The following is a 9,327-nucleotide window of genomic DNA, read 5'->3' on the forward strand; positions in this document are numbered from 1 at the left end:
ATGTACTCCCATGTACTCTCATGTACTCTATGTACTCATATGTACTCTCATGTACTCCCATGTACTCTCATGTACTCTATGTACTCATATGTACTCTCATGTACTCCCATGTACTCTCATGTACTCCCATGTACTCTCATGTAATCCCATGTACTCTCATGTACGCTTATGTACTCTCATGTATTCCCATGTACCGTCATGTACTCCCATGTACTCCCATGTACTGTCATTAGTGTGGCTGGGTATATAAGGCGCAGCACTGGTGGAGGAGGTCAGTTGGTGGCTGACTGGCGGCACAAGAAGGTTTCACTCTCATCTTGTGAATACTCACTGACGGTAAATATCTGACCTCTTGGTGACGCCCCCTGCTGCTCTTGCGAGTACAACCCCGCCGTCTGGACTCAGCTTCCCCTGGAGTACCTCGAGTCCTGGACGTGGCGGCGACCGTTTTCATACATTCAGTGTTTTAGTGTTACGAGAAAGATGTGCATTTGTAGATCAGCTGTGACTGCTCTCTCTCTCTCTCTCTCTCTCTCTCTCTCTCTCTCTCTCTCTCTCTCTCTCTCTCTCTCTCTCTCTCTCTCTCTCTCTCTCTCTCTCTCCCTCTCGGCACCTTCACCGTTGTCAATCTGTAACTGAGGAGTAACTGGTGGAGTGTTCCTCTCACAACCAATACAACCTGGGTTCGATTCCCGGGTGAAATAGGACTTGTAGATCAGTCTGCAGACACCTGCTGCCCCTAGTCACCTGGCAGTAACTAGGTACTTGGGAGTGGGTCGTAGGTGCTCCCTATGCAACACCCACCCAACGCATATATATATATATATATATATATATATATATATATATATATATATATATATATATATATATATATATATATATATATATATATATATATATATATATATATTGACACTATTTATAGACATAGATTTATCTAGTTATATTGATGTAGGTTTAATTTGAACATTAGACACAGAACTGGTATATGACGGTGTAGAAGACATACTGATAGTGGTAGTGTTTATTGTAGTGGGTGGTAGTGTTTATTGTAGTGGGTGGTAGTGTTTATTGTAGTGGGTGGTAATGTTTATTGTAATGGGTGGTAGTGTTTATTGTAGTGGGTGGTAATGTTTATTGTAGTGGGTGGTAATGTTTATTGTAGTGGGTGGTAGTGTTTATTGTAGTGGGTGGTAGTGTTTATTGTTGTGGGTGGTAGTGTTTATTGTAGTGGGTGGTAGTGTTTATTGTAATGGGTGGTAGTGTTTATTGTAGTGGGTGGTAGTGTTTATTGTAGTGGGTGGTAGTGTTTATTGTAGTGGGTGGTAGTGTTTATTGTAGTGGGTGGTAGTGTTTATTGTAGTGGGTGGTAGTGTTTATTGTTGTGGGTGGTAGTGTTTATTGTAGTGGGTGGTAGTGTTTATTGTAGTGCGTGGTAGTGTTTATTGTTGTGGGTGGTAGTGTTTATTGTAGTGGGTGGTAGTGTTTATTGTAGTGGGTGGTAGTGTTTATTGTAGTGGGTGGTAGTGTTTATTGTTGTGGGTGGTAGTGTTTATTGTAGTGGGTGGTAGTGTTTATTGTAGTGGGTGGTAGTGTTTATTGTTGTGGGTGGTAGTGTTTATTGTAGTGGGTGGTAGTGTTTATTGTAGTGGGTGGTAGTGTTTATTGTAGTGGGTGGTGTTTATTGTAATGGGTGGTAATGTTTATTGTAGTGGGTGGTAGTGTTTATTGTAGTGGGTGGTGTTTATTGTAATGGGTGGTAGTGTTTATTGTAGTGGGTGGTAGTGTTTATTGTAGTGGGTGGTGTTTATTGTAATGGGTGGTAGTGTTTATTGTAGTGGGTGGTAGTGTTTATTGTAGTGGGTGGTAATGTTCATTGTAGTGGGTGGTAGTGTTTATTGTAGTGGGTGGTAGTGTTTATTGTAATGGGTGGTAGTGTTTATTGTAGTGGGTGGTAGTGTTTATTGTAGTGGGTGGTAGTGTTTATTGTAATGGGTGGTAGTGTTTATTGTAGTGGGTGGTAGTGTTTATTGTAATGGGTGGTAGTGTTTATTGTAGTGGGTGGTGTTTATTGTAATGGGTGGTAGTGTTTATTGTAGTGGGTGGTAGTGTTTATTGTAGTGGGTGGTGTTTATTGTAATGGGTGGTAGTGTTTATTGTAGTGGGTGGTAGTGTTTATTGTAGTGGGTGGTAATGTTCATTGTAGTGGGTGGTAGTGTTTATTGTAGTGGGTGGTAGTGTTTATTGTAATGGGTGGTAGTGTTTATTGTAGTGGGTGGTAGTGTTTATTGTAGTGGGTGGTAGTGTTTATTGTAATGGGTGGTAGTGTTTATTGTAGTGGGTGGTAGTGTTTATTGTAATGGGTGGTAGTGTTTATTGTAGTGGGTGGTAGTGTTTATTGTAATGGGTGGTAGTGTTTATTGTAGTGGGTGGTAGTGTTTATTGTAATGGGTGGTAGTGTTTATTGTAGTGGGTGGTAGTGTTTATTGTAATGGGTGGTAGTGTTTATTGTAGTGGGTGGTAGTGTTTATTGTAATGGGTGGTAGTGTTTATTGTAATGGGTGGTAGTGTTTATTGTAGTGGGTGGTAGTGTTTAGTGTGATAAAATAAGATAGTGTTCGAGTTTTTAACCCCCGAGGGTCAGCCACCCAGGATAACCCAAGTCAGTGCGTCATCGGGACTGTTTTATTTCCATTGTGGTCCTCAATCTTCGCCCCCAGGATGCCACCCATACCAGTCGACTAACACCCAGGTACCTACTTGCTTGCTAGGTGAACGGGGACAGCAGGTGTAAGGAAACATGCCCAACATTACTACCGGGCCGGAGATCGAACCACGGACACTCAGTGTGTGAAGCGAGACCGTTGCCTACCAAGCCACGGGTGGTAGTGTTTAGTGTAGAGGGTAGTACACTTCCTGTGAGTGGTGACAGTGGGTAGTACACTTCCTGTGAGTGGTGACAGTGGGTAGTACACTTCCTGTGAGTGGTGACAGTGGGTAGTACACTTCCTGTGAGTGGTGACAGTGGGTAGTACACTTCCTGTGAGTGGTGACAGTGGGTAGTACACTTCCTGTGAGTGGTGACAGTGGGTAGTACACTTCCTGTGAGTGGTGACAGTGGGTAGTACACTTCCTGTGAGTGGTGACAGTGGGTAGTACACTTCCTGTGAGTGGTGACAGTGGGTAGTACACTTCCTGTGAGTGGTGACAGTGGGTAGTACACTTCCTGTGAGTGGTGACAGTGGGTAGTACACTTCCTGTGAGTGGTGACAGTGGGTAGTACACTTCCTGTGAGTGGTGACAGTGGGTAGTACACTTCCTGTGAGTGGTGACAGTGGGTAGTACACTTCCTGTGAGTGGTGACAGTGGGTAGTACACTTCCTGTGAGTGGTGACAGTGGGTAGTACACTTCCTGTGAGTGGTGACAGTGGGTAGTACACTTCCTGTGAGTGTTGACAGTGGGTAGTACACTTCCTGTGAGTGGTGACAGTGGGTAGTACACTTCCTGTGAGTGGTGACAGTGGGTAGTACACTTCCTGTGAGTGGTGACAGTGGGTAGTACACTTCCTGTGAGTGGTGACAGTGGGTAGTACACTTCCTGTGAGTGGTGACAGTGGGTAGTACACTTCCTGTGAGTGGTGACAGTGGGTAGTACACTTCCTGTGAGTGGTGACAGTGGGTAGTACACTTCCTGTGAGTGACATAGACTTCCTGTGAGTGGTGGGTAGTACACTTCCTGTGAGTGGTGACAGTGGGTGGTACACTTCCTGTGAGTGGTGACAGTGGGTGGTACACTTCCTGTGAGTGGTGACAGTGGGTAGTACACTTCCTGTGAGTGGTGACAGTGGGTAGTACACTTCCTGTGAGTGGTGACAGTGGGTAGTACACTTCCTGTGAGTGGTGACAGTGGGTGGTACACTTCCTGTGAGTGGTGATAGTGGGTGGTACATTTCCTGCGAGTGGTGATAGTGGGTGGTACACTTCCTGTGAATGGTGATAGTGGGTGGTACACTTCTAGTGGGTGGCACACTTCTAGTGGGTGGCACATTTCCAGTGGGTGGTACACTTCCTGTGAGTAGTGGTAGTGGGTGGTACACTTCCTGTGAGTGGTGATAGTGGGTGGTACACTTCTAGTGGGTGGCACACTTCTAGTGGTTAGCACATTTCCAGTGGGTGGTACACTTCTAGTGGGTGGCACACTTCCAGTGGGTGGCATACTTCCAGTGGGTGGCACACTTCCTGAGGGGGTGTACACTTCCAGTGGGTGGTATACTTCTAGTGGGTGGCACACTTCCAGTGGGTGGCACACTTTCAGTGGGTGGCACACTTCCTGTGGGTTGTACACTTCCAGTGGGTGGCACACTTCCAGTGGGTGGCACACTTCTAGTAGGTGGCACACTTCTAGTGGGTGGCACACTTCTAGTGGGTGGCACACTTCCAGTGGGTGACACACTTCTAGTGGGTGACATATTTCATGTGGGTGGCACACTTCCAGTGGGTGGCACACTTTTAGTGGGTGGCACACTTCCAGTGGGTTGTACACTTCCAGTGGGTGCCACACTTCCTGTGGGTTGTACACTTCCAGTGGGTGGCACACTTCCTGTGGGTTGTACACTTCCAGTGGGTGGCACACTTCCAGTGGGTTGTACACTTCCAGTGGGTGGCACATTTCTAGTGGGTGGCACACTTCCAGTGGGTGGCACACTTCTAGTGGGCGGCACACTTCCAGTGGGTGGCATTATACACAAATAACCCGCACATAAAAGAGAGAAGCTTACGATGACGTTTCGGTCCGACTTGGACCATTTACAAAGTCACAAAGTGACTTTGTAAATGGTCCAAGTCGGAACGAAACGTCGTCGTAAGCTTCTCTCTTTTATGTGCGGGTTATTTGTGTATCGTTCCAGTCACGGTATTGTGCCTTTTTTGTTGTTGTTGTTATTAGTGGGTGGCACACTTCCAGTGGGTGGCACACTCAGCATTTTAGCCCCACACTGAACGTTGGGTACGCAAACGAAGGAACCCTGGTTCGATACCCAGGGTGTTGAGAGATATCCAGGTAGTTCACTTCACACATGCTGCTGTATGTGTCCACCTGTGTGGTAGTCTGTTATGTGTGGCATCTCAGGGGAGAACCACTGTAGTTATAACCTTACTACCTGGCTTTGTTGTTACCCTGTGGTTATAACCTTACTATCTGGCTTTGTTGTTACCCTGTGGTTATAACCTTACTATCTGGCTTTGTTGTTACCCTGTGGTTATAACCTTACTACCTGGCTTTGTTGTTACCCTGTGGTTATAACCTTACTACCTGGCTTTGTTGTTACCCTGTGGTTATAACCTTACTATCTGGCTTTGTTGTTACCCTGTGGTTATAACCTTACTACCTGGCTTTGTTGTTACCCTGTGGTTATAACCTTACTACCTGGCTTTGTTGGTACCCTGTGGTTATAACCTTACTACCTGGCTTTGTTGTTACCCTGTGGTTATAACCTTACTACCTGGCTTTGTTGTTACCCTGTGGTTATAACCTTACTACCTGGCTTTGTTGTTACCCTGTGGTTATAACCTTACTACCTGGCTTTGTTGTTACCCTGTGGTTATAACCTTACTACCTGGCTTTGTTGTTACCCTGTGGTTATAACCTTACTACCTGGCTTTGTTGTTACCCTGTGGTTATAACCTTACTACCTGGCTTTGTTGTTACCCTGTGGTTATAACCTTCCTACCTGGAAACAAACCATACCACGGGTGAGGTTAGAACCCACGATCAGAGACACAAAACTCCAGACCGTCGAGATAGCCACTGGTCCAGTGGCTAACGCGACGATCTGGAGTTTTGTGACTCTCTGATCGCGGGTTCTAACCCCACCCGTGGTATGGTTTGTTTGCAATCGTGTCATTACGATTTTGAGAGTCTTCCTACCTGGCTTTGTTGTAACCCTGTGGTTATAACTTTACTACCTGGCTTTGTTATTACCCTGTGATTATAACCTTCCTACCTGGATTTTTTGGGTTACCATTTTATAGTTCCTCTTACAATGTTCCATTTTTTCTTTCCATCATCTTCAAACATTTAACCTAACTTTCATGTTTCCTATTTCCAATTTTATTGTATTTTTTCATGCACTTACATTGTTATATATATATATATATATATATATATATATATATATATATATATATATATATATATATATATATATATATATATATATATATATATATATATATATATATATATAAACGTGTGAAATTATTTACAAACATTATCTCTGTCCACTGTAAGAGTCGAAGCTGCACACTCTATGAAATTACGCATTACCTAAGCCACTCAGCTCAGTACTGTGTACTTTGATTCAGTGTGCAGGTTCGAATCCTACTGTGGCCTGAGAGATAATATTTGTATAAATATAAAAATACATGTAATGTATTTATATTTATATATATATATATATATTTTTTGTTTTGTAGTTCATTCAAAATGTGTGACGACGAGGTTGCTGCCCTGGTTGTGGACAATGGTTCAGGCATGTGCAAGTCAGGGTTCGCTGGGGACGACGCCCCCCGAGCTGTCTTCCCGTCCATCGTTGGAAGACCCCGCCATCAGGTGAGTAACTGCCACAAACAGTGTACACGATGGTAGATGAAATATACGAACCCACTTGGGGAAAATATTGGAGTAGATGTGTGTGTACTGAGTTTCAGCCTAACAGTGATGTTCTCTTCAATACGGTGTTCATGATGCGTGAAATATACAGTACTATTCTTATATTTCAATTTTCTCCATGTGGTGTATTTTGTTCCAGTGATTAATTTTTATTGTGTATCTGGATATTTCAGTTATGCTAGAGATTATAGTTAAGTTCTTAGTTCTTCATTATTACCACTAATGTTTTTATAATTTCTTGTCGTAGGGTGTGATGGTGGGTATGGGCCAGAAGGACTCTTACGTAGGTGACGAAGCACAGAGCAAGAGAGGTATTCTTACACTAAAATACCCCATTGAACACGGTATCGTCACTAACTGGGACGACATGGAGAAGATCTGGCATCACACATTCTACAACGAACTGCGTGTGGCACCGGAAGAGCACCCAGTCCTGCTTACTGAAGCTCCCCTCAACCCCAAAGCTAACCGTGAAAAGATGACACAAATTATGTTTGAAACCTTCAACACCCCCGCCATGTACGTAGCTATCCAGGCTGTGCTGTCCCTGTATGCCTCTGGTCGTACCACCGGCATTGTCTTGGACTCTGGTGATGGCGTGTCACATACTGTTCCTATCTACGAGGGATATGCCCTTCCCCATGCTATCTTGCGTCTCGACTTGGCCGGACGTGACCTTACCGACTACCTTATGAAGATCTTAACTGAACGTGGCTACACCTTCACTACCACTGCTGAACGAGAAATCGTTCGTGACATTAAGGAAAAGCTTTGCTATGTTGCTCTAGATTTCGAGCAGGAAATGACAACAGCCGCATCATCCTCTTCCCTAGAAAAATCCTACGAGCTTCCTGACGGTCAGGTTATTACCATTGGCAACGAAAGGTTCCGTTGCCCTGAAGCCCTCTTCCAACCTTCCTTCTTGGGCATGGAATCTTGTGGTATCCACGAGACTACCTACAATTCTATCATGAAGTGTGACGTAGATATCCGTAAGGATTTGTACGCCAACACTGTCTTGTCTGGTGGTACCACAATGTACCCAGGTATTGCTGACAGGATGCAGAAGGAAATTACTGCCCTGGCACCATCCACCATGAAGATTAAGATCATTGCACCCCCAGAGCGCAAGTATTCAGTATGGATTGGAGGTTCTATCTTGGCATCCCTCTCCACCTTCCAACAGATGTGGATCAGCAAGCAAGAATATGATGAATCTGGCCCCTCTATTGTCCACAGGAAGTGTTTCTAAGTCAACCCAAAATACAGCTTTAATATGTAGATATCATTGTATAATGTGCGTACTGCTACCAAGATTTTTTCTATAAATTAATAATTTAATTATAAGAATGCTTATTTAAATAAATGATTTTTGTAAGTTATTCATTTAACTGTACCACTAAGAACGACTCGTATTACATCCTGTGCATTATCATTATATAATATATATATATATATATATATATATATATATATATATATATATATGCTGTAGTAGAAGAAATATACTGATGCAGGAATACACCTCAAGGTTCCTTGATGCTGGTGAGAGATTTTTGATCTACGGAACTGAACCAGCGTTCCTATTCCTTGAATGCCTTTCATTTCCCCAGGAGCTGTAAGACCTCCTGCAGCGCTGTATAACTCTTATGGGTTTAGTGCTTAGTTATGATTATAATAAAAATAATGTAAGACCCACCTACGGGTTTTGCGCTCCCCCTCCTATAACTGTAATAACGCAATATGATTCACTCATTAAAGCGACCAACAACACTAGGTCACGTGGCCATGGTAGCGAAACGTGAGTGCTCGTCTGAGAACCCACCAACCCATATTTTGGCCTAAATACACGGGAGATTTGCCCTTTCGACAAAATTCGCAGTATCTTGTGATCTGCAGTTGCGTGACGCATGGGCATTTAGCGGTTTCTTTGAAAATAATAATAATAAGAAGAAGAACAATTGCCTATAACTTCAAACAACTTGTGGATAAGGTTTGTTGTTCCACTAACGAATTTAAAAGAAATAACATTTCTCAGCCTCCGGGAGCAGTGTGATACCTACGGGATAACCTGGAGTATACCTGGAGAGGGTATCGGGGATAAACGCCCCCGCGGCCAGGTTTAGCGCTTCCCTGTCAATATAATTACATTGTAGTTAGTAAATTATATAATAGTAATCATACGTCTATAATTTTAAATAAAGAATATTCTGAGACATCTAACTCGGGGCTGTATTTTTGTGGAGTTCTTGTTGTTGTTGGTTCTGTGTTGTTGTTGTTGGTTCTGTGTTGTTGTTGTTGGTTCTGTGTTGTTGGTTCTCTGTTGCTGTTGTTGGTTCTGTGTTGTTGGTTCTCTGTTGCTGTTGTTGGTTCTGTGTTGTTGGTTCTCTGTTGCTGTTGTTGGTTCTGTGTTGTTGGTTCTCTGTTGCTGTTGTTGGTTCTGTGTTGTTGGTTCTCTGTTGCTGTTGTTGGTTCTGTGTTGTTGGTTCTCTGTTGCTGTTGTTGGTTCTGTGTTGTTGGTTCTGTGTTGTTGTTGTTGGTTCTGTGTTGTTGGTTCTCTGTTGCTGTTGTTGGTTCTGTGTTGTTGGTTCTCTGTTGCTGTTGTTGGTTCTGTGTTGTTGGTTCTCTGTTGCTGTTGTTGGTTCTGTGTTGTT

The 9,327-nt window shown here is 43.5% G+C and overlaps 1 protein-coding gene across 1 annotated transcript; it reads left to right on the top strand.

Annotated features, from left to right (window-relative positions):
* Positions 1-218: 218 nt before the first annotated feature.
* On the top strand, positions 219-8,051 carry LOC128705672 (actin, clone 403). The gene is made up of 3 exons (XM_070081313.1): positions 219-336; positions 6,478-6,613; positions 6,921-8,051. Exons 2-3 carry the CDS (start codon positions 6,488-6,490, stop codon positions 7,923-7,925), a joined length of 1,131 nt encoding a protein of 376 aa, XP_069937414.1. The 5' UTR covers positions 219-336; positions 6,478-6,487; the 3' UTR covers positions 7,926-8,051.
* The last annotated feature ends 1,276 nt before the right edge of the window (positions 8,052-9,327 follow it).

This window comes from Cherax quadricarinatus, unplaced genomic scaffold (assembly GCF_038502225.1).
Source record: "Cherax quadricarinatus isolate ZL_2023a unplaced genomic scaffold, ASM3850222v1 Contig2296, whole genome shotgun sequence".
Taxonomy (NCBI): domain Eukaryota; kingdom Metazoa; phylum Arthropoda; class Malacostraca; order Decapoda; family Parastacidae; genus Cherax; species Cherax quadricarinatus.